Source organism: Budorcas taxicolor, chromosome 18 (assembly GCF_023091745.1).
Source record: "Budorcas taxicolor isolate Tak-1 chromosome 18, Takin1.1, whole genome shotgun sequence".
Lineage (NCBI taxonomy): Eukaryota > Metazoa > Chordata > Mammalia > Artiodactyla > Bovidae > Budorcas > Budorcas taxicolor.
Genome location: NC_068927.1, coordinates 38,227,047 through 38,253,845, shown reverse-complemented (window position 1 = coordinate 38,253,845; position 26,799 = coordinate 38,227,047). Strand labels below are relative to the sequence as shown.

At 36.6% G+C, this 26,799-nt stretch overlaps 1 protein-coding gene across 1 annotated transcript in view; it reads right to left on the bottom strand.

The window, feature by feature from the left end:
• The window catches only part of NFAT5 (nuclear factor of activated T cells 5), a 110,102-nt gene that overhangs the window by 44,122 nt on the left and 39,181 nt on the right, over positions 1-26,799 (bottom strand). The window contains exon 3 of the mRNA XM_052656047.1: positions 6,186-6,311. Coding sequence (XP_052512007.1) covers positions 6,186-6,311 — 126 coding nt within the window. The remainder of the gene's footprint in view (positions 1-6,185; positions 6,312-26,799) is intronic.

The following is a 26,799-nucleotide window of genomic DNA, read 5'->3' as shown; positions in this document are numbered from 1 at the left end:
AAGTGTTTTTAAACAGTTCCCTTAACCAAATTTCCTTAAAGAGCAGAAAATGTTATGTTCTGACAAATACATAAAAGCAGAAAAAAAAAAACCCTGCATTTTACAGCAAAAGAGTATTTTCATTACTCAGGCCAGCTTCCAAACACTTCTTCATACCCCTCCCCTACAAAGTTACTAATGTACATTAAAAAAAATTTTTTTTTTTAATTAAAAAAAAATTTTTGCTTGTGCCACACAGCATGTGGAATCTTAGTTCCAATCTAGGGATCAAACCCATGTCTGCACTGGAAGCTTGGCGTCTTACCACTGAACTGCCAGAGAAGTTCTAATTTATACTTTTAAATTAGATATGCTACTGTGCATAAAATGCTTTATCCCAGTGGCTCTATTTTGTAAAAATTAGCTCTACTGCTGAAACTGAAAGGTTTGTTACTGATTTACTACAGATCATCCTTTTCTCCTCCAGTTCATCAAATTGCCAGTCAGAATTCTAATACTATACAATAACTACTCTCCCACTTTTAATCTAAATTCTCCTAAAATAATTATTTTTACCTTGTCTGAGTGCCATTAATAAATATATTCACATAATATTTATTAAATAATCTTTATTGAAAAATAAAATGCTTACAACATTTGCAAGTGTCCTGACACTTAGAGCAATGTTTTTAAAATATGTATTTTGTCCTATTCAATCCTAAGTATATAAGCACAGGGTAAAACAGGTACTAAGTACACATTATACAATTTGTTTTTTAAATCTTCTAGGAAGAGACAGATGCCTTCTGTCATCCAGTGATTTAAATACTACTAGGTCGGACAGGACTGAGCGACTTCAGTTTCACTTTTCTCTTTCATGCATTGGAGACGGCAATGGCACCCCAGTCCAGTACTCTTGCCTGGAAAATCCCATGGACAGAGGAGCCTGGTGGGCTGCCGTCTATGGGGTCGCACAGAGTCGGACACGACTGAAGTGACTTAGCAGTAGCAGGTAGCATCAATAGTTGATATTATCCTCACCCTCAAATAATTTAAACACAATAGGGAATAACTATACTAGCTGACAACTGTATTTGTTGTTGTCAAAGACCCCAAGAATAGGTTTAAAAAAAATAGACAGCAATCATACTACCTGAAAGGTAATGTTTACTTGAAGACAAAAAGAGAGATTACCACCACATTAACTTAAGGACTGGAGAGAAAAAGCAGTTCTGAGGGATGCTATTTGAAGGTCACTTCAATGCTTTATCATATAATACATTTTAAAATAGTTTAGATTAAATAATAAAAGCACTCCTGCCAACACCAGTCCAATGTCTTTACACTTCTTTTTTTAGAAGTGACAAAAAAAGGAAAAGAAACTCAAGTGTTTAGAATGGTTTTATACCTGGATCTGGATTAGAGTGTATATTAGATCCAACTGTAGATAAAACGTCTAGACAAAAACCAAAAGCAATAAATCGCTCTACTAAAAAGTTGTGGTAATCGATCACCCAACTTTATCATTTAATTTTTTAAAAAGTGGGAAAAGCATTCTAGGAAGAATATTTAATCAGTCAAATTTGCATAATCATCTCACTGGGAAATGTCTGTTCTCCCTATGATTCATCATCCTTCATCCATGTTTTTTGATTTACAAAGGTTCCTAGTGAGAGAGTGTCAACATTAAAGACTAACTCAGAGAGAAAATCCCACGGCCCATGTGTTGTCTGATACACAAAACTCCAAAATAATGTAAAAAACAGAGAATGGAAAGAAAGAAGCAAAATGCTTAAAAACTTCTTTTTATAAAAATAAGATATATTTTTAAAAACCTTACTAACAAATGAAAGGAGAAATCCATGTGGGAGGGAGGTCAATGTTCATCTAAACATTAATCATCAAGCAACATTAAGTATCTATTTTCTTAATAGCCTTTAGAAAGTTGTCATTACTGTCCAGTTACAGAGGTAATATGAAAAATTTACTTAATTTCCACAAGATTCTGTCTATATGACAGAAATGATAAGATAGCAATCAGATTCATATTAGTTCTTTACGATTCCAAAGCTCAAGCTGATTTTACTGTACTTCACATATAGGAAAGAAAAATAATGTCATAAATAGGTGAAGTCTCTTGTTATATTCTACCCTTATCAATTCCCCTCACTGTAGTACAGTTGGAGTGTCTTTATATAACTTAATTACTATTATTTATATAACTAATTATTATAAAACAGTTATGGTAATACCTTTTGCTTATTATCAATCTTATCGGTAACATAAAAAAGTAAGCTTACTTCTGTACATTAACTTATTAATGTGAAATTCTACAAAACACAGGGAAAAAAGAAACTGTGTCTATTTGATATATGTATTTTGTTTATGAATAGTTGAGGATCTGTGCAGTTTCAAAATGCTATTTCTAAAACTCAGATGACACAAAAATGTGCTTATTGTATCAGAAAATGAATAAATCACAATATTTATAAAAGCTGCTAAAAATTAAGAGGACAAAAAAGGTAAATATATAGGGAATAAATCATTAATAAGCCATGTGTACTTTTTGTCAATGAAAATTTACAACATGGACAGTCTCCCAAATTGGTAATTGTTTCTGAATTAACCATTAGGGTTCAAGTCTGCTGATGCTTTTTTCACTCTAATAATGCAGATGTTAGTAAACATCTATACATAGGTCCATACACAGATATTTCTGTATGTATAAATGTATGTATTTATATGGAATTTTAAAAGACAGAATGAGGAGTAGTTTTAAAACCTACATGGCAACATGTTTGTAACTGACTTCCTTTTGGAAATGGCCCAGTTTTCTAAGAAAAGTAGGAATTGATCATATGGAATAACCAAGATCAATGCACCTTTCAGTTTACAACAATATCTAAATAAAGCTGTTATTTAAGAAAAATACCTGCCATATCTCTTTAAAACCCCTAAATTCTAATGTGACTGTTTTAGTTCTTCTTAGTAATTCTTACTAATATATTTTAGTGTCTTATAACCTACACTATGGGGAGCTTCCCTGGTGGCTCAGAGGTTAAAGCGTTTGCCTGCAATGCAGGAGACCAGGGTTCGATCCTTGGGTCGGGAAGATTCCCCTGGAGAAGGAAATGGTAACTCACTCCAGTATTCTTGCCTGGAGAATCCCATGGACGGAAGACTGTAGGCTACAGTCCATGGGGTCACAAAGAGTCAGACATGACAAAGAAACAACAAAAAAAATCCTTTCACAACTTGCATTTTTTATCTACTCCTTTAACAACTCCTTATTTTGCCAAAATAATAATTTCATATGGATAACCTTCTGTTAGAAAAATGGCCTCTGTCTTAATTACCAAAAACCTACAATATCTTCAGGAAGTCTGTACTTTAAAACTTTTATATATTCACATATTGAATCTCAAACTACTAAGAAACTTTCTAGTGAGATAAAAACAGATGTTTTTAAAAAATGGTTTAAAATACAAATTCTAGACTGCTGATATTCAACTACACCTCCAGTCTGTGACACCTGGCCCTCTGGAGAGGGGAGACATTGTGAGGAAGGAAGCCCTCTTTCCCCTACTCCCAATCCAGGGTCTTACCAAACTAAAGATAATATAAATGACAGTATTAAAAGTGTGTATAGTGTAGAGACAGAAAAGGAGGTTTCAGAGACATTCTTTTCCCCAATATTCTGGATTGTGGATTAGCAGCATCATGTTTACTCAATCCTTCAGTAATACGTAAAGGGAAAAATTATAGCTTGGCGAATCTGAGAAACACATTTTTAATAATAATTTAAAATGTACATGAATATCTATATGCCCAGTCTCTAAATTTTAAAATTTAAATTGATTCAGAATTTGTGAAACACAAACCTTTATGGCAGAACTAGAAGTCTGTTCCCACCAGGCCCTCATATCTGATAGCAGCCAATCCAGCTCCTTCAAAACTCTGAAGAATTAACTACATCAAGAGTCATCATTTTTATGCATTTCATATTAAAACAGCAAATGCTATAGATTAAAAAATAAATCACAAAAGTCTAAATTAATGTTTCTTTCCCTAAATATCTAGTCTTTTGGCCAGGAAACATTGAGTAACTGGTTATTTACTCCAAAACTCTTTTTGACATTTATGTCGCTAAGGATATTAATATGCCAAATTTTTAAAAAGCAACTCTAAATATACATACTAACTGAACTCCCTATAATAATTATTCTGCAATTTAAACTCTCTTACCTATAATGTTATATGATGAGGGCTCTACGAATAAGACACTAAAATTCTAGAATGAGTCTATGTTGATTAAAAATAAATATGTGTAAAAAAAAAAAAACAAATGGGTTTTAAATCACAGAAACTTTCTGTGTGTGTGAATATATGAAAATTGTCAAGGTCACCTCCTTACTCTTCACAATCTTACAATGTCAATAACTGTTTGATCTAATAAAAGACTATTACTTCAGAATATTTCCTTTAGTTAATTCTTACTTTCATGATTTTTCAACTCAAAGCCTTCATTCTAATTTATCTGGAGAGGATTATGGAGGGAGAAAGGGAGAGAGGGAGGAAGGATCAACATTCCATCAGTGACTCAAATTCAAAAACTTTCAATATTTATATATAAAAACTTCTAAAACTGAGTTTGGTATATTTAAAAGGAAGTGGTGTTCTTTTTCCAAATCTAGCTAACATTTTTCAGCTTTTAAAAGGAACTGGATCTACTGTCAACAGATGTTAAAAAGCACAGAAGAAACAGACTTTTAGTTCTATACAGATTCAAAATGGCTTAAAAAAAAAAATCTCAAAAGATACAAAAGAAATCAGTTAGTCAATTTCTACCTGTGGATTTAAAGTGAAATATTTCATTTAAATTTTTTAAAAATATTATCTGATACTATTTTAAAACTAAATACTTATATTCCAGAAAAAAATATTCAGTGCATATAAAATGAAACCAGGTCATCTTTACAATTCAATTACCAAAAAGTTCACAATTAAATCCACAGAATCTGTTAGAAAATGTCTGGCAACACATGAACAGTGAGCAGGGCTGGTATGTTTCTTGGCCATGGTTAAAGTTTTCCTGCCCTCAACCAGGAAGGCTGCAGATTACACTGTACGGCTCAGGGGAAATATTGGTACACAAAGTGACTGGACTTAGGTTAATGCAAATAAGAAAAATACCCAAAGTTCTACTTCAGTACCAATATCCTCATTTAAACCACAACCTTCCACTTCACTGTTCTCTTTGAAACAAAAATAATTTACTGAGAACAATCCTCTGATGGATTTTAAGTACCATTTTAAAAGATGAAAAGTATCATATTGGGCAAGAAACCTCTAATTAGTAAGAGACAGATAAAGCTTCAGAGTATGTACATATAATTTTCTAACTTTTTTTAAAAAGCCAAACACACTTAGTAATCTGCAAACCCAACTAAAAAAAGAATTACAGTTGGGCAATATAGTATTATTGAAAGCATTCTTATTATTTATCATAATCAAGACATTTTCCTATTAATTTATCTGTCAATCTTTTCTTTTAATTCAGTAAAAATTTGAACCAATTTTATATAAAGTGTATGATTTGAGAGCTGATTAAAAATAAACTTGATAAATTTCAAACACTACTTTCCATACTTTTTCACTGATATAAAAAAGTATCTTTATATAAACATTACATTCAAATCTTCCATTACTTTTGATTAAATTTAAAATAAGTGTAGGGCCACACATGTTTTTAAATGTAGGGAAAAGATTATAGTAACACGCAACAAACCAAAAAAACACTTGGTGCTTGAGTCCTTTTTCAGATTACACGAAATAAACATTTTCCCTTTGGAGCAAACTTTCAAAAATAACTCTTTTATAGACTCAAATGTAATTTTCTATCCACAGCTTGCTATTCAATAACTTTATTATGTGCAGTCAACCAAAGAGCTTTAAACTCACTCCCATAGTTGAAGATAAGATCCATTCTGGGAGATGGCACTAACAGATGTGCCAATGTGAAATTTTAAGAAATAATAAATGTATAAGAGTATTTTATAGAAAACTTTTAATGTTAGAAGTATGTATTTTAAAACCTCCTGGAACAAACCCTCAAATCACACTCTTTAATACAAATTTTGCCAGCACTGTTCATGTTGACCAGATAATGCTTTAGTTTTCTTTAAAAAGTAAAATGAAATGCATACCAGCAGCAACTACAGCTGGAGGAGGCGAGCCTGCCTCACCACCACTTGTCTGACTCATTGATGCTACAGATGTTTCTCTAGATGGAGGTAACTGTAACTCCTTTGGGAGAAGATCATAGACAGATTCTGTTGGGAGAAAGAGAAAAAATTTTTATGAGCACAAAATTAATGTCTTTCCACTCACAAGAATTATATCATTCATATACACACACTAAATTTCATGTAATTACTGATGTAAAAATTCTTAGCAAACATTTTTCTTTTATTATAATTTTAGTGAACTGCACAATGAACTTTCCATTCATTCTGAGTCCCATTTTCTTCTTGGCTTTTCCTTTCATGCTGATGATATACAGAAAAAGTTACCAAAATTTTTAAACCATATAAAACTAGGCAGTAGAGATGTCAAATAACCCAAGATGCTCCAATATCTTTCTTTGTTTAAAAAAAAGAAGTATTCTTTATCATCCTTTACATGTAAGATGGCATGTACTAGTGTGTATCAGCTATAAATTGGCTTCTTCAAACAGACCATTAGTCTACTCCTGCTTTTTTATCCAGCACTTTCATCAAATATTTTAATTTGCTTTCATATTGAATTTTTCCCTCCTAAAGACACTAAAAAAAGGAATGTTATGACTCAAGGAACTACTTTGTACTCTGAGGTATCTCGAACTCAAGAAAGGCACAAGCATAGGATTCTCTGAAATGAAAAAGCATAAATGCCTTTATTAGACTATGATTAGTTTTGTATCCCAGATTAAAGAATACTGTATATCTTTTAAATATATTTAATAATAATTGTCCATAAAATCAAATTTATGTCTACTATTCAAAAATTATTTTATAATTATTGTTACATGCATTTAGGACAGAAATAATAATCAAAATATCCTCTAAAGATAGTAGAATCAATGTTGGAAAAATCTTCAGAAGACCAATTAGAATCCTATGTTCATTTTCTGAAGAATCAAAGCACAGGGTTTAAGGGATTTGCCTAGTATTCCAAGAAAAGCAACATTCCAACAATTTAGGAAGATTATTATTTGCACTAAGTGAATTAAAAAAAATAAAAGTAGCACTAGAAGACATTTTATCCTCAGTAGCAAACAATATTGCTAGTTAATTGTTTACTGAATTCAAAAATATTTTGATCCTCCCAGTTAAAATATGTAGCCTGAATTTCACGCAGATATGAATAAGAAAGACTATCATGAAGCTAAAATTAGAAGTTGTAGTATTAAATGATCTTTGTTCACAATAAAGAATCAACTGAAAATTTTCTTTTGAAAAACTATTACCTAACACTTGAAATTTTCATCTTCAAAGCATTTGACAAATTTTACATCTTTCTGAATATAATAAAAATTTTCAGCTTGTTAAACCATTGCTAAAAGCCTTAAGTATTAGTTCTAGAAGGTCTTGTAGGTCTTCATAGAACTGTTCAACTTCAGCTTCTTCAGCATTACTGGTCGGGGCATAGACTTGGATTACTGTGATACTGAATGGTTTGCCTTGGAAACGAACAGAGATCATTCTTTTTTGAGATTGCACCCAAGTACTGCATTTTGGACTATGATGGCTACTCCATTTCTTCTAAAAGATTCTTGCCCACAGTAGTAGATATAATGATCATCTGATGTCCAAAAAAAGATGTCCTTTTCATTATAGGGGACTGGAATGCAAAAATAGGAGGTCAAGAAATACCTGGAATAACAGGCAAATTTGGTCTTGGCATACAGAATGAAGCAGAGCAATGGCTTAATAGAGTTTTGCCAAGAGAATGCACTGGTCACAGCAAACACCCTCTTCCAACAACACAAGAGAAGACTCTACACACGGACATCACCAGATGGTCAACACCGAAATCAGACTGATTATATTCTTTGCAGCCAAAGATGGAGAAGCTCTACACAGTCAGCAAAAACAAAACCGGGAGCTGACTGTGGCTCAGATCATGAACTCCTTATTGCCAAATTCAGACTTAAATTGAAGAAAGTAGGGAAACCCCTAGATCATTCAAGTATGACCTAAATAAAATCCCTTACGATTATACAGTGGAACTGAAAAAAAGATTCAAGGGATTAGATCTGATAGACAGAGTGCCTGAGGAACTATGGATGGAGGTTTGTGACACTGTACAGGAGGCAATGATCAAGACCATCCCCAAGAAAAAGTAATGCAAAAAGGCAAAATGGTTGTCTGAGCTGGCCTTACAAACAGCTGTGAAGACAAGAGAAGCAAATGGCAAAGGAAAGATATACCCATTTGAATGCAGAGTTCTAAAGAATACTAAGGAGAGATAAGAAAGCCTTCCTCAGTGATCAATGCAAAGACACAGAGGAAAACAATAGGATGGGAAAGACTAGAGATCTCTTCAAGAAAATTAGAGATAATAAGGGTACATTCCATGCAAAGATGGGCACAATAAAGGATAGAAATGGTATGGACTTAACAGAAGCAGAAGAGAGTAAGAGGAGGTGGCAAGAATACACAGAAGAACTATTAAAAAAAAGATCTTCACGACCCAGATAATCATGATGGTGTGATCACTCACCTAGAGCCAGACATCCTGGAATGCGAACTCAAGTGGGCCTTAGGAAGCATCACTACAAACAAAGCTAGTGGAGGTGACGGAATTCCAGTTGAGCTATATTTCAAATCCTAAAAGATGATGCTGTGAAAGTGCTGCACTCAAGATGCCAGCAAATTTGGAAAACTGAGCAGTGGCCACAGGACTGGAAAAGGTCAGTTTTCATTTCAATCCTAGAGAAAGGATTGCACTCATCTCAATTGCACTCATCACAATTGCACTCATCTCACACACTAGCAAAGTAATGCTCAAAATTCTCCAAGCCAGGCTTCAGCAATACATGAACCATGAACTTCCAGATGTTCAAGCTGGTTTTAGAAAAGGCAAGGGAACCAGAGATCAAATTGCCAACATCCACTGGATCATTGAAAAAGTGACAGAGTTCCAGAAAAACAACTACTTCTGTTTTACTGACTGTGCCAAAGCCTTTGACTGTGTGAATCACAACAAACTGTGGAAAACTCTGAAAGAGATGGGAATACCAGACCACCTGATCTGCCTCTTGAGAAACCTGTATGCAGGTCAGGAAGCAACGTTAGAATTGGGACATGGAACAACAGACTGGTTCCAAATAGGAAAAGGAGTACGTCAAGGCTGTGTATTGTCACCCTGCTTAAATTTAACTTATATGCAGAGTACATCGCGAGAAACTCTGGGCTGGATGAAGCACAAGCTGGAATCAAGATTGCCGGGAGAAATATCAAAAACCTCAGATATGCAGATGACACCACCCTTATGGCAGAAAGTGAAGAAGAACTAAAGAGCCTCTTGATGAAAGTGAAAATGGAGAGTGAAAAAGTTGGCTTAAAACTCAACATTTAGAAAACTAACATCATGGCATCTGGTTCCGTCACTTCATGGCTAATAGATGGGGAAGCAATGTAAACAGTGACTTTGGGCTCCAAAATCAGTGACTGGGCTCCAGTGATTTTGGGCTCCAAAATCACTGCAGATGGTGACCGCAGCCATGAAATTAAAAGACGCTTACTCCTTGGAAGAAAAGTTATGACCAACCTAGATAGCATATTCAAAAGCAGAGGCATTAATTTGCCAACAAAAGTTCATCTACTCAAAGCTTTGGTTTTCCCAATAGTCATGTATGGATATGAGAGTTGGACTATAAAAAAAGCTAAGCTCCGAAGAATTGATGCTTTTAAACTGTGGTGTTGGAGAAGACTCTTAAAGAGTCCCTTGGACTGCAAGGAGATCCAATTAGTCAATCCTGAAGGAAATCAGTCCTGAATATTCATTGAAAGGGCTGATGCTGAAGCTGAAACTCCAATCCTTTGGCCACCCGATGCGAAGAACTGACTCATTTGAAAAGACCCTGATGCTGGGACAGATTGAAGGTGGGAGGAGAAGGGGATGACAGAGGATGAGATGGTTGGATGGCAGCACTAACTCAATGGACATGAGTTTGAGTAAACTCCAGGAGCTGGTGATAGACAGGGAGGCCTGGTGTGCTGCAGTCCTAGCGGTTGCAGAGTCGGACACAACTAAGGGATTGAACTGAACTGAACTGATAGGGCTTACGTAAATTATTTCCACCTTTCAAATAACATAGAGAAAGAATAGGGAGAAACTAATTAAAACAGAAATGCCCATCATCAAATATTGATTTTAATACAATTATTTTTCTCAATCCATGCTGAAAACAAGAGCTTCTTATATATAAAAGAAAAGCATACTCAAGACCTTTTTCGGGGGAAGGAGATAAACAGAAAGAAATACGAAAGTAAAATTCACTTAGATAAAAAGAGAAAGGATCTGCCGAAATGCATTTATGTTAAGGGGGAAAAAAAACCCTAGAAACAGCCCAATAACTAACCACATTTCGGTTTCCCAAAGAGGAATACAAAGTTGAATCTAAATTAGAAGTATAAAAGCAGTGTTAGTAAAAATACACTGGAAAGTAACTAAATATAGAACTTCTTATATCTCAGTCTTCCCCACAGCCTACCCTTCAAACCAAATAAGTCAAGTGGAAGGTGTAGGACGCATGGATTCATTCCTTCACCAAAGGTATTTCTGATTAACTGACTCCAGTGTTTGAAAATTAGAGAATTCAGAAGTTTTATCCTATCTTTCCAAGGAAAACAGCAGTTAATAAGTCCATACCATCACAGGCTCTGACTTTAGACAGAACTCTGTTGGCTCCACTACTTCAAGCAACTTAAATCCTCAATGAAACTTTTATTTTAGCCCATTACCTCAAAGAGACTCCCTCCAAGATAAAACTATACAACCTGACCACATACACTGGTCTTACTCTCAGGCCTGCGTGTGTGCTAAGTTGCTTCAGTTATGTCCTACTCTTTGCAATCCTATGGACTGGGGCCCACCTGGTTCCTCTGTCCATAGGGATTCTCAAGGCAAGAACACTGGAGTGGGTTGCCATGCCCTCTTCCAGAGGCTCTTTCCAACCGAGGGATCAAACCCAGGTCTCCCACAATGCAGGAGGATTCTATATTGTCTGAGTCACCAGGGAAGCCCAAAGAAGAGCATAGGCCCTTTAAATACATGAAAACAACAAACAATCCTGCCTCATGTTAAGCAGCCATATTTATTTTCCTTGCATTATCTGTTAAACCAGCTCAATAAATATGGGAGGAATGAAATTCTAGATTTATAAGCATAGGATATGAAGAAAGAGAATGGGAAACCTATAATGGAAAAGCAGTTTGCCGAGAAAAGACTTCCTTAGAAAACAAAAGTATAATCTGTACTACATTTTTTTTTAAAGAACCTACTAGATTTTAAAAGAATTTTCAAGATTTTTCTTTTAGAGAGAGAAAATGGTTACGAGGTTTCTTTTTGGGGTAGCAAGAATTCTAAAATTAGATTATGGCAATGGCTACACAATTCTATAACATATACCAACCACAACTGACTCTGTACACTTTAAATAAGTGAATCTCATGATATGCAAATAATACATGGGTAAAAGCTGTTTTTAAAAAAGAGAGAAACAGGAATAGAATAAAGACAACTGAGAACTGCATAAGAGTGAGCTAGGTCTCTCTATGTTCCTAATAAACTTTATGGACAAAATACCTCTTCACATAGTTTCTGTTTGTAAAAAGTGAAACTGTGAAGGCTAAACTGCAAACTAATTTAATTAGCTTTTTAAGGCTCTTCTATTAGATCAGGAAAATATGACAGCTATAGGTATCCTACATTCAGTAAAATAACCTGATGAAAATCTTTTAAAGTTCTTATGAATAAGATTAATGTAGACTTCATAAAACAGACATCTCTAAGCAACAGCACTTGAAAATTTTATGGGTTCCCCACCTTGAGAAACGCAGTTACATCAACAACTTCATCACAGATGATGAAAAGCTGGAATATCTGCCCAAAAGAATGAAGTGAACTTTGATACAGATCAGTGTAACAGCTGGTAAAAAAATACTCTTGTGCAGTGTACTCAAATGTACTCACTTTCTTTCTCATTCTTTTTTTCAAAATCTAGAAATGATTTTATTTTTGCTTCTTAAAGAATTCTTTCCTTGGTCTGTCAGAATTGGGGTGATCATATTTTTCCATTAATAATTTGTGCAATAATAATGTTAATCAACTCATTTAATGGTTCATTATAAATTTTAGTTGGCCAAAATCCCAATATAAGTGGGATTAAGTATCCATGTAACAGACTTAGATCAAGTACAATAGAATAGTTACCATAAATTATTAACATAAGTGTATGAAAAAAAAGAAATTAGGCAGAAAAGGGAACAAACTCAGAAGATCAAGAATTTGTTTTGTTAGTGCAACAGTGCAGAGCCTACAGCGATTAGAGGAATGAAATCATTTTCAGATATTAAAAACAAACTAAATGCTTCCTAGTGTTTGGTGGGAAGGTAAACAATGCAAATATTGGCTGACTGGTTGGTGTGTGTGTTCAGTCATTCAATAAATTCTAATTGATCCTTTTGTATCACCTGTTATTTCTGGGCAATTTGGTCTTTAACGCTGCAACACTGGCTATAGGGGGAATCCTATCACACTGCATCAAACTCAAGGAGATAGCAATCCTATCCTGAGGGCACAAGGCAGTGAAAAAGAAGAAAAAACTGTTAACTTAATAGTGAAGCATTTTTTTTATTCTTCTCAATTAGAAAATCTGTTTCCTAACTGCTGATCAACCAAATCCCATTGTACAATTTTATATGTTGCCCAGTTTCAAAAAGATGAAAGACTTCAAACCCTTATACTCCTCACTTTCCCACAGAAAAGCCCAGGGAGACAAAAACAAATGAAACAGCTGAGAAAAGACATGCTTTTCTAGTTTTTCCCCTTTGCAAAATAACAGCATTAATAATGCAAATTCAGCTACCATTTATTGAGCACTTGATTGTTGGCACAGGCACTGTTCAAAAGTCTTCTACATACATACTCACTTAATTTCAAAATAATTATGTGAGGTCAGTTTTACCAGTAAAGAATGTGAAACTTTATAGTTTTTAAAAAAGGAAAAGAAAAATACATACGATAAAACAACAAAAGAAGGGAATGACGAAGTTTAGGACAGCAATTTCCTTTGATGGGGAGACAAGGATATAGGACAAAGGAGTAGCAGAGATAAGTTGGTCTGGACAGCAGGCTCAAGAATGTTCTTTTTACTAAAATATATAATCTAATCAATAAATACAATAAAAGGCTACGCATGGACAGTGCATAGCCTTCAGAGTTGCTATAAGGCTTAACTAAGATGATCTGTTAAAAAGAACTCTGTAAATTATTCTTGGGGCTTCCCTGGTGGCTCAGTGGTTAAGAATCTGCCTGCCAATGCAGGAAACAAGGGTTCAATCCCTGGGTTGGGAAGAACTCCTGGAGAAGAAAATGGCGACTCAGTGTAGTATTCTTGCTTCGTAAATCCCACGAATGGAGGAACCTGGCGGGCTACAGTTCATGGGGTTGAACATGACTTAGGGACCAAACAACAACAACAACAACATTGCCATTTTGCCTTTGTTGACCTGATAACTAGCATTCAATATTCAGCTGCTTCAGAGTCAGAAAGTAAAGATCAGAATTTTCAGAGTCCACCTACTCTTGAACTTTTCTCAAGACACTTATTAACTTTCAGGTAACCAAACAAATCATAGTTGTACACAACCAATACCAGAGACTTATCTTCATGCAGAGATAAACAATATAAAAGGTGGTAGTAGTGGAGTAAATAAATGAATGTTTCTATTCAACTGTCAAGAAATCAGCTAAATGGAAGTATTTGTGGTAAAAAAAAAAATGATACTTTGTGTTGGAAATGCTTTAAAAAATTAATGAAAAGTAAATTAATGCTCAGCATAGGTATTAGTTATTCATATAATGAGTGCTCCCTGATACTAGATGCAAACACTCTAATAATACTGGAAATGTAGTTATAAATGTTTGTATCTTGTTTCTAAAATGGGATTTCACTTTTTTTTAATTCTATATACAAAGCTACTTTAGCATCCAGAAGAGTTAAAAAAGACTTACGAAGAGTTCTTGCAAATGGTTTGGCAAACTAATTGCCTTACTCTTCCATATCTTTATTAACTACCTCAATAAGCTGGTGAATCCCAAGGCTATGGTTTCACATCAGACATTCTAAAACAAAATGCCTGGCACCTCCACTGTGCCAACATACTTCTGCATTGAAGAGAGACAGCATTCATTCTGTTAAAAACACTTTGGGCTTGACAGTCATCATACTTGGCATCTCCACTGGAAAATGTACTGGCTGCAGGTCTACTGGATATTTGGTTTCTAAAAGATTATTAAGTCCAAGAATAACTTGTATGTGATCTCTGTTTTAATAAAATTTTCTCATTTAAGTTTAAATCCACTTACTAGTTTGCTGTTATTTATTTAATCATATCACTTCTTTTTGAATATATTTGATTACCATTTTCCTCAAGCTAGCGGGCTACAGTAATTTTAAACAATATGCAGCAGCACAGACTGCAACAATTTGGGAAATAAGAAGAATAACTTGAGATCTATTTTTTCGAATAGGTATTATTTTTCACTTTAAAATTTCACAGTTATTTTCTACATAACTTAATAACATTTATGAGATACAGAATGGATTATTCTATTTAACCATTTTTGTTATATATTATACTTTCTTAATTTATTTATACTATTTTCAGAAGAAGCTATTTAAGTCCGTTCTAGAATAAACACTTTCAAAGTCTTACCTATGACCTGACTACTGAGTAAAACCTTTATCGATTTATAATTTCCAGACATCTTATAGGAATATTTATTCAAATCAGCTTTAAAGAACTGTAGCGTTCAGAGTTCAAGAAGGGTAAGGAGGACTAGGGCTGAGTGTCAGAAGTAAAGAATGAGAAGGGAATCCAAGGTGCAGGTGGAGGCCTGGCAAATGGTTTCAGAGCCCAAGCAGGGTGAGGAAAGTATTAATGGGGAGACAGAGGGTGAGGAAAAGATGACCAGGTGCAGAGTCCAAGCAATGCAAATAAAATACCTGCAGCCTAGTATGTGGTGTCAGAACCCAAGCATAATGAATAACTTATCTGGGGGTGGGGGTGGGGAAAGGTGGGAGAGAGTGGAAGGGTGGGGTGGAACCCAAGAAAGCAGGATGAGAAGAGGAATTTTGCTTGACACACAGAAGGACAACCTACTGGGTTAGAGTCCAAGCAAAGTCAAAGTCTCCAGCGATGGGTAGCCCAAACAGAATGAGGACGGTATGCAGAGGAGGGAAGGCAGAGAGTCTAGCATAAGGTATCAGAGTCAGAGCATGGTGAGAAATGTAGCCTTAAGGGGATGGCACAGGATATCACAGCTGAAGCCAGTGAGGTGACAGAGGATAGCCAACACAGGGAAGCAAAGCTGAAGCAGGGTATAAAGGGTATTCATGCAAGGGCAGCCTGCTCTAGGTTTAAGAACCCAAGCAGTAAGAAGGATGTCCATATAATAGGGCTGCCTGAGCTGGGTATCAAAGATTAAGCAGGAAGTAGAGTGCGCCCATGAGGGGAGTGTGGAAGACCAACATGGGAATTAGAAATTTAAGCAGGGTGAGGAGGGCATTCATGTGAAGCCTTCAAGCCTGAGCAGGATGAAGAGCACATTCCCATGGATGGGCAGCCCAGCATAAGATGTTGGAGTCCCAGTGGGGTAAACAAGATATTCATGAGGTTGAGGGAGCAGGAGCACAGGGCATCTTTTAGGTAGAATATAAAAATCTTAGTAACGTGAAGGCTATCTGCCTAGCAGCGCTACCCAAAATGGGGAGTCAGAACCTAAGGAGGGTAAGGAGGGTGTCAACAGATAAGCAGGAGGGCAGCTCTGGGTGTCACAGCATACATAGGATGGAGGAGGAAAGCAGTCACAGTCTAGAGGCAAGTTACGTATGTCCAAGTTGGATAATTAGGTATCAGTGTGTAGGAAAGGGGGAAGCAATGGCAAAAGCAGCTCAATTATACAAAGGGAGATTGCTCGAATAAGTAAATATATTAAAATTGAAGGGAATAAAGTTTTGCAGTGTTGAACTAAAGGAGTTACAAACAGAGGGAGAAAAACAAGGAGGAACCGTGTGTTACTAAACTGCAACTGGAGGTATCAGCATGAACTCACAAGAGAAAGAAGAATAAAAATATAAATGTATATAGGGATGTAAGGACTTGCCTCATACCTCAGTCGGTAAAGCATCTTTCTGCAATGCAGGAGACCGGGGTTCAATTCCTGGCTTGGGAAGACCCTCTGGAGATGGAAATAGCAACCCACTCCAGTATTCTCGCCTGGAGAATCCCATGGACAGAGAAGCCTGGCAGGCAACAGTTCATGAGATCGCAAGAGCTGGACACAACAGCAACTAAATCACCAGTGTAACTTCCTCAGTTGGGAGACTGACACTGGTGGATGACCAATGACCAATATACGAATATAGTTCAGTTCAGTTACTCAGCTGTGTCAGACTCTTTGTGACCCCAGGGACTGCAATACAACAGGCCTCCCTGTCCATCACCAACTCCCAGAGTTTACTCAAACTCATGTCCATTGAGTCAGTGATGCCATCCAACCATCTCATCCTCTGTCATCCCCTTCTCCTCCCACTTTCAATCTTTCCCAGCATCAGGGTCTGTCTATACTGCTGTTGTTGCAGCTAAGTCACTTCAGTCATGTCCGATTCTGTGCAACCCCTTCGACAGCAGCCCACCAGGCTCCCCCATCCCTGGGATTCTCCAGGCAAGAACACTGGATGGGTTGCCATTTCCTTCTCCAATGCATGAAAGTGAAAAGTGAAAGTGAAGTCGTTCAGTCGTGTCCGACTCCTAGCGACACCATGGACTGCAGCCTACCAGGTCCCTCCATCCATGCGATTTTCCAGGCAAGAGTACTGGAGTGGGGTGCCATCACCTTTTCCAATCAGGGTCTATAAGTATACATATATTCCCAAGCTCTGTCTTCTGAAAGATTCTGTAAGAAGCACGATCCCAAAAGCATACTCATGGAAAACAAGCATACCTAGTATCCAGATCCTGGTTTCTAAATATTCTTTTCTACTGAAAAGTAGTTTGGGCTTCTTTGAGAAATAGTTGTTATCAGGACCTGGATACGAAAAGTACAAGATTAGCCTGATATATATATATTGTTTTGCTAAAGTAAGAAAGTACTCAAAGAATTAAGGAGACCTGTCAAAAGGATACAGAAACTATCTTGACCAGGCTCTCACTAACAAACATGAGCATGAAAATAAGCAATGGAAGTTCCCTGGCAGTCCAATGGTTAGTACTCAGTGTTTTCACTGCCATGTCCTGGGTTCAATTCCTGGTTGGGGAACTAATCCTGTAAGCCATACAGCATGGCCAGAAAGGAGGGTAATAATCGTAACAGATTAAAATCAAATGAAAACATAAAAGTCCATACTGACATAAAACAGTAATGAATAAACCAGAAGTATGATGAGGAATGAGATATTCATACAGTTTCAAAGTACAACTTCACAAAACATTTACTGATTACAAAGGAGAAATATGGTAACTTTAGAGAAGTCTGACAGATACCATCTTAATCAAGTGATCAAAGTGAGTATCATCAGAAATGATACAAATCAAAATTGTATGCCACTCTAGGATGCAGAAAGAATATATCATTATTTCTGTGGTATTTGTGCCAAAGATGCATAATTTGAATGCAATCATCAGGAATATTCCACAAATAAGTGACTTGTAATCTTCAAAAGTATCAGAACTGTGAAAAGTCCAGGAAAGACCAACGAACTTGTTTGACACCTTATATTTCACACTCATTGGCTCAATATTTTTAGCTATGCTATCTCAGCTTTACTAACACCTTCAACCTGACAGAACAATTAATTTAAATATGCATTCATCACATATTTTGCTCCTGTACTGGACTAAGGACACAACATAAGAGGAAATCACTCAAGAAATTCACAGTTGAAAGAAAATAAAATTAGTCAAGTTTAAAATAATGCAATATGTTACAAATGGGAGAAAATATTTGCAAATGATGTGACAGACAAGGGCTTACCCTCCAAAATATAGAAACAGCCCATACAACTTAAAACAAACAACCCAACTGAAAAATGGGCAGAAGACTTTAACAGACATTTCTCCAAAGAAGACATACAGATGGCAGTAGGCACATGAAAAGATGCTCAACATCACTAATTATTACGTAAGTGTAAATCAAAACTAAAATGAGGTACAACCTCACACTGGTCATAATGGCCATCATTAAAAAGTCTACAAATAACAAATGTTGGAGAAACTGTGGAGAAAAGGGAACCCTCTGACACTGTTGGTGGGAATGTAAGTTGGTATAGTGGCTATGGAAAACAGTATGGAGGTGTCTCAGAAAACTAAAATCAGAATTACCATATGATCTAGCAATTCTACTCCTTGGACAAAACTGTAATTCAAAAAGACAGATGCATCCGTATCTTCAGAGCAGCACTATTCACAACAGTCAAAACAGGGAAACAACCTAAATGTTCATCAACAGACAAATGGATAAAAAAAGATGTAGTCCATATATACAATGGAATACTATTGAGTAATAAAAAAGAATGAAATAATGGCCTTTGCAGCAACATGAATGCAACTAGAGATTATCATACTAAGTGAAGTTAAAATGAGAAAGTCAAATACCATACGGTATCACTTATATGTGGAATCTAAAACATGCAACAAATGAAACTATCTATAAAAGAGAAACAGACTTATAGAGAACAGATTTGTGTTTCCCAAGTTAGGGGGAGGGAGAGGAATGGACAGGGAGTTTGGGGTTGGTTGATGCAGAACTATTATATTCAAAATGGCTAAACAACAAGGCCCTAAAGCATAGCAGAGTGAACTATATTCAGCAAGTATTAGTGCTGGTCGCTCAGTCGTGTCCAACTCTTTGCCACCCCATGAAATGTAGCCCTAAAGGCTTCTCTGTCTATGGGATTCTCCAAGCAAGAGTACCCGAGAGGACTGCCATTCCCTACTATATTCAATATCCTGCAATAAACCATAATGGAAAAGAATATACAAAATAATGTATATATGTGCATGACTGAGTCACTTCGCTACACAGCACAGATTGGCACAACACTATAAATCAACTACACTTCAATAAAAAATACAATATGTGCTTTAATAGAAATATGGACTGTTATGCAACTGGAGAAGAGGGAATCCTAAACACTGTTTATAAAGGTCAGAGAAGGGTGCATGGGGTATGTGACACCTGAGGTCAACCTTGAACAATGAATTGGGTATCTGACAAACAAATTTGTGAAGGAGGAGGAGAAACTGTAAAAGAAAATCCAAACAAGGAGAGTGTTTGCATTTTGCTTATTTCAGTTTTTCAAGTAATTCAGTTAAGTTAGAATACAGGAGTTACATAGAAAAATACCAAGAGATGAGTCTACTGAAGACATGCAGGGGTAAGATCATTGAAGGCCCTGTATAATCATTCTAAGCAATAAAGACTTTATCCCTCAGCACACAGGGAGCTTTTGAGTGTTTCAAGAAAAGACATGATAAGCTCAGATTCATATTTGAGAATGATCATCTGCCCAGGTATATGCAAAACAGACTACATCCTAGAGGTGGCGAAGAGCTAAGTTTTTTACAATCTTCTAAGTAAGAAATAATGAGGTCCTAAACCAAGGCAGTGAGAATGGCAAATAGAACACAAATTTAAACATGTTCAGGAAACTGATGAACTAACTGAATTGGATGACTGGAGAGGGAGAGACAGAAATAGCTCCAGGCAGCCCATAGAAATTCTGGCACAAAAATTAATGTAAGGTGGTACAGTGTCCCATGATACAGAGTTTAGGAGTAAGAGTAAAACTGGCAAGTCAACAAATTTAGTTTTAAATGATGAGGCTGAGTATCTAGTGAGTGTATAAACAGGAGAGGGATCTACAATTGATGATACTGGGTACATGACTGCTGTATTTTTCGCTTTAATACAAATCTTGTGCTAGAATTGGGGCAGAAAATTTTTAATTTAAAGTTATTGCTTGCTTTTGAAAATACAGATGTGTATGAAAAAAAGAAGAAATGGAGTAGCCATCATGGTCAACAAGAGTCCAAAATGCAGTACTTGGATGCAATCTCAAAAACGACAGAATGATCTCTGTTCGTCTCCAAGGCAAACCATTCAATATCACAGTTATCCAAGTCTATGCCCCAACCAGTAACGCTGAAGAAGCTGAAGTTGAACGGTTTTATGAAGACCTACAAGACCTTTTAGAACTAACACCCAAAGAAGATGTCCTTTTCATTATAGGGGACTGGAATGCAAAAGTAGGAAGTCAAGAAATACCTGGAGTAACAGGCAAATTTGGTCTTGGAATGCGGAATGAAGCAGGGCAGAGACTAATAGAGTTTTGCCAAGAAAATGCACTGGTCACAGCAAACACCCTCTTCCAACAACACAAGAAAAGACTCTACACATGGACATCACCAGATGGTCAACATCGAAACCAGATTTGATTATATTCTTTGCAGCCAAAGATGGAGAAGCTCTATACAGTCAACAAAAACGAGGCCAGGAGCTGACTGTGGCTCAGATCATGAACTCCTTATTACCAAATTCAGACTCAAATTGAAGAAAGTAGGGAACATTGCTAGACCATTCAGGTATGACGTAAATCAAATCCCTTATGATTATACAGTGGAAGTGAGAAATAGATTTAAGGGCCTAGATCTGATAGATAGAGTGCCTGATGAACTATAGAAGGAGGTTCGTGACACTGTACAGGAGACAGGGATCAAGACCACCCCCGTGGAAAAGAAATGCAAAAAAGCAAAATGGCTGTCTGGGGAGGCCTTACAAATAGCTGTGAAAAGAAGAGAGGTGAAAAGCAAAGGAGAAAAGGAAAGATATAAGCATCTGAAGGCAGAGTTCCAGAGAACAGCAAGGAAATAAGAAAGCCTTCTTCAGCGATCAATGCAAAAAAATAGAGGAAAACAACAGAATGGGAAAGACTAGAGATCTCTTCAAGAAAATTAGAGATACCAAGGGAACATTTCATGCAAAGATGGGCTCGATAAAGGACAGAAACGGTATGGACCTAACAGAAGCAGAAGATATTAAGAAGAGGTGGCAAGAATACACAGAAGAACTGTACAAAAAAGATCTTCACGACCCAGATAATCATGATGGTGTGATCACTAATCTAGAGCCACACATCCTGGAATCTGAAGTCAAGTGGGCCTTGGAAAGCATCGCTACGAACAAAGCTAGCGGAGGTGATGCAATTCCAGTTGAGCTGTTTCAAATCCTGAAAGATGATGCTGTGAAAGTGCTGCACTCAATATGCCAGCAAATTTGGAAAACTCAGCAGTGGCCACAGGACTGGAAAAGGTCAGTTTTCCTCTAATTCCAAAGAAAGGCAATGCCAAAGAATGCTCAAACTACCGCACAATTGCACTCATCTCACATGCTAGTAAAGTAATGCTCAAAATTCTCCAAGCCAGGCTTTAGCAATACATGAACCGTGAACTTCCTGATGTTCAAGCTGGTTTTAGAAAAGGCAGAGGAACCAGAGATCAAATTGCCAACATCCACTGGATCATGGAAAAAGCAAGACAGTTCCAGAAAAACATCTATTTCTGCTTTATTGACTATGCCAAAGCCTTTGACTGTGTGGATCACAATAAACTGTGGAAAATTCTGAAAGAGATGGGAATACCAGACCACCTGACCTGCCTCTTGAGAAATCTGTATACAGGTCAGGAAGCAGCAGTTAGAACGGGACATGGAACAACAGACTGGTTCCAAATAGGAAAAGGAGTATGTCAAGGCTGTATATTGTCACCCTGCTTATTCTTCACCATATGAAGAATACATCATGAGAAACACTGGGCTGGAAGAAACACAAGCTGGAATCAAGATTGCCGGGAGAAATATCAATAACCTCAGATATGCAGATGACACCACCCTTATGGCAGAAAGCGAAGAGGAACTAAAAAGCCTCTTGATGAAAGTGAAAGTGGAGAGTGAAAAAGTTGGCCTAAAGCTCAACATTCAGAAAACGAAGATCATGGCATCCGGTCCCATCACTTCATGGGAAATAGATGGGGAAACAGTGGGAACAGTGTCAGACTTTATTTTTGGGGGCTCTAAAATCACTGCAGATGGTGACTGCAGCCATGAAATTAAAAGACGTGTACTCCTTGGAAGAAAAGTGATGACCAACCTAGATAGTATATTCAAAAGCAGAGACATTACTTTGCCGACTAAGGTCCGTCTAGTCAAGGCTATGGTTTTTCCAGTGGTCACGTATGGATGTGAGAGTTGGACTGTAAAGAAGGCTGAGTGCCGAAGAATTGATGCTTTTGAACTGTGGTGTTGGAGAAGACTCTTGAGAGTCCCTTGGACTGTAAGGAGATCCAACCAGTCCATTCTGAAGGAGATCAGCCCTGGGATTTCTTTGGAAGGAATGATGCTAAAGCTGAAACTCCAGTACTTTGGCCACCTCATGCGAAGAGTTGACTCACTGGAAAAACTCTGATGCTGGGAGGGATTGGGGGCAGGAGGAGAAGGGGACGACAGAGGATGAGATGGCTGGATGGCATCACTGACTCGATGGATGTGAGTCTGAGTGAACTCCGGGAGTTGGTGATAGACAGGGAGGCCTGGCGTGCTGCAATTCATGGTGTCACAAAGAGTCGGACACGACTGAGCGACTGAATTGAACTGATGAAAGAAAAGTAAATTTGCCCATGATCTCACCATTCAAAACATAATATATTTATGTTTTCTTTCCCTATTTTCCTATACATATTTTTAAAAAGTTGAATAATGTACATAAACTTAGTATCAAACTTTTCATTGAACATAAAATTTATTTCTCATGTGTACTGTAACTCTGGCACCCTCATATTGTTATAGATCATCCTTATGCCTATTTTCTCTCTCTCCAACTACTTGAAAACTCTTCAAGGGCAGAAACTATGATATGTCTTCTTTGAATGACTATAAGTTTAGTGGTACTATACTCACAATGGGAGTTCAATGTTTGCTAATGAGGTTATCAAAATACTAAAGAAAGCTACTGGGTATTAATTTTTAGTTATGAAATAAACTTCATGAAAATTTCTAATTTTCATATTATTTCAGAAACATTGCTAATATATAATAAAGAAGTAATAAATGACATATCAGCAGTGACAACACTGTATCTGCTACAGAATGAAGCACAGCTGAATAAATATTCTCATTCACTTATTCATTCACTCAACAAATATCTACTAAATGCCTAATGTAAGCCAAGCACTCTCTTGGTTCCTGGAGATACATCAGCTACAAAACAGACAATCTGTGTCACGGACCTTTCACTCAAGTTTAAATTTTGGTGATGGCTTGCTTGCTAAAAAGAGGAGGCTCCAGTGTTCTGTAATTTTCTGTCCTTACTAAACTCACATTAACTGTGTGTGAAAGTTGCTCAGTTGTGTCCGACTCTTTGTGACCCCATGGACTATACAGTCCATGGACTTCTCCAGACCAGAATACTGGAGTAGGTAGCCTATTCTTTCTCCAGGGGATCTTCCCAACCCAGGAACTGAACCGGGGTCTCCTGTACTGCAGGCGGATTCTTCACCAACTGAGCTACCAGGGAAGCAAAATAAGTTCATTTCTGGAATATAAGCAGTAGAAGCATCTCAACCAAAAGAGTCAGACACGACTGAGTGACTAAACATAGTGCATATAATATGTATACACACTTGCAATTTAGCTTACTATTTCCAAAACCAACACTAAATAGAAACCTGTTCCACTGCTTAACAGTTAACCATCTTAAATAGCCATATATTTAATAAACTAAAATAACCATGTACTTATCAATGTATATAATAATCAATGAAAATGAAATAAAGACCATTATTTTATGCATATTTGGTTTTGAACTTAAAAGACAGTTAATAAATGACAATCTGCTCATTCATTCATAAAGCACATTATTTAACGTCCATTATGTGCTAGGCACAATAATAAAATAAATAAAATACAGTTCTTAAATTCAATGTTATTTCTAATTGCACGGACTTTGGATTACAAGGTACCTCAGGAGTTTATTTTCTAAAAGAAGGAAAATATATCACCAATAATTTATTTTGTGTATGTAAGTGTAGACACTAAAGTGACCTGTATCTGTTTTCAAACATTTACAATCCAGTGAGGTAAACTGCACGGAATCATCAATAATTAAATCCATTCTGCTGTTAAATAATTAATGTTTATAGTTTTTACCTTTTACAAAAATAATGCCATAAACATTTTTATATGTGCATATATATACTTCCATTGGATATATATATATAGGTTGAAATCGCTGAGTCACAAGGTATGGTTCATCAAGTCTTTTACCCATTTTTATATTTGGTTGCTATTTTTTAAAAAATATTAATTTGTAGGAGTTCACTGTATATTCTAGATGCAAATCCTATGTTAACGTACATAATGTAAATATCTTCTTCCACATATGGTTTGCCTTTCCACCTCCATAAAGTTACCTTTAATAAACAAGAGTTCTTAATTTTAATCAAGTTCAATATATGAATCTTTTCCTTTATGATTAGTGATTTTTACATACTGTTTAAGAAATATTTGCATACCCCAAGAACATGAAGATATTCTGTTTTCTTCTGGAAGTCTTTGTGCTTTATCTGCCATATTTATGTCTATGATCATTCTGGAATTGGTTTTATTATATTATTGAACTCAAAGTTCATTGTTTTTCATGTTAATATTCAAATGATTCATCAAAGAACATTTGTTTATACTCCAGAAATAAATATCTTGGAGGCATCCATTTTCAGAAAGATGGAGTAGACACACTTTTCACTATTTCCTCCAAAAAGTTCAGCTAAAAATCTTGAACACTACATACATTTAAAAGGAAAAAAAAAAAACTAAGAAGATTGAAAGGTGAGATAAAAAGAAAGTAGGCCAGCCAGGGATGGTGAGACCCACAAATTTTCTTTTTGCCTCATACATACCAGACTGAGTATTGGGGAGGCCAATAATCTGGTAACGCCAATGGGCACAGGCTAAAAAAGCCACAAGTTATTTTACAAGCAGTTTCAATTTATTGATATTTGTTACATTTTGTAATTTTCTGCCTCTTTCCATGACTGGTAGTTTTTGATAAAAATAAAACAAACTTTTAGAACCATGGTAATGATTTTTGACTTGATGCCAAACATTGAGAATTTCACTTTGTGTCCTTATATTTTCATATTCCTATAAATATTCTTGAGCTTTACTTTGGGTTATGGTTAAGTTACTAGCGAACAGTTTGATCCTTTTAGTTCTTGCTCTTAAAGCTTTGTTAGCCGTGACCAGAGCATGTTTGGTCCAGTATTACTACCGAGGCAAGATCCTTCTTAACACTACTCATGTGTAAAACAGTATTCTACGGATTCCCTGCTCCTCTTGTTGGTTAAGAATCCACCTGCCAATGCTGGAGACACGGGTTCGATCCCTGATCAGGAAAGATTCCAAACGCTGGGGGACAACTAAGCCCTTGCACAGCAACTACTGAGCCTTCACGCTGCAATTAATGCAGCTCATGACCCTAGAGCCCATGATCTGCAGCAAGAGAAGCCACTGCAATGAGAAGTGCCCGTGTACCACAACTAGAGAGAAGGCCCTGCCTGCTGCAACTGGAAAAAAACCCTCATGCAGCAATGAAGACCCAGTGCAGCCATAAATAAATAAATAAAACCTAAAGAAAGTATTCCACTCTTGCTGCTGCAAACACGCATCATATCCAGCCCTTAGTGAGATCTGAGCACTGTTTCCTCTCATCCTTTTAGGCAGTTCTTTCCTCAGTCGTGGGTGGTTTTCCACCTGCATGTAATGATCACCACTTGGCTGAATAGTCAAAGGACATCCTCTGCAGATTTCTAAAATCCTCTGGCTCCATCTCCCTCCTTTCTAATATTCTGCCCCTGAGAACTCTAGCTACCTTGGCTTTCCCAGACTCCTAGTTCTACCTCCTCAACTCAAGAGACTACTGGACTTTACCTGTACTTCCCCTTTCACACCAAAGCCTGGAACTTTCTCCAGGGAGTAAAGAACTTGCCGGGCTCTTCTTGTTTTTTGTTTCTTCAAGGATCACTTTCCTTCACTGCCTGATGTTAAATGTGAAGAGAACCATTGTCTCATATATTTATCTGGCTTTTTAGTTGCTTCAGAAAAGAGGGTAAGTAAACCTGGTCCCTGTGTTTAGCCTCATCTTGGCTAAACACAGAAGTCATTGTAATTTTAACCCATGACAGACTGGTTTCAAATAGGAAAAGGAGTACATCAAGCCTGTATATTGTCACCCTGCTTATTTAACTTCTATACAGAGTACATCATGAAAAACACTGGGCTGGAACAAGCACAAGCTGGAATCAAGATTGCCGGGAGAAATATCAATAACCTCAGATATGCAGATGACACCACCCTTACGGCAGAAAGTGAAGAGGAACTAAAAAGCCTCTTGATGAAAGTGAAAGAGGAGAGTGAAAAAGTTGGCTTAAAGCTCAACAT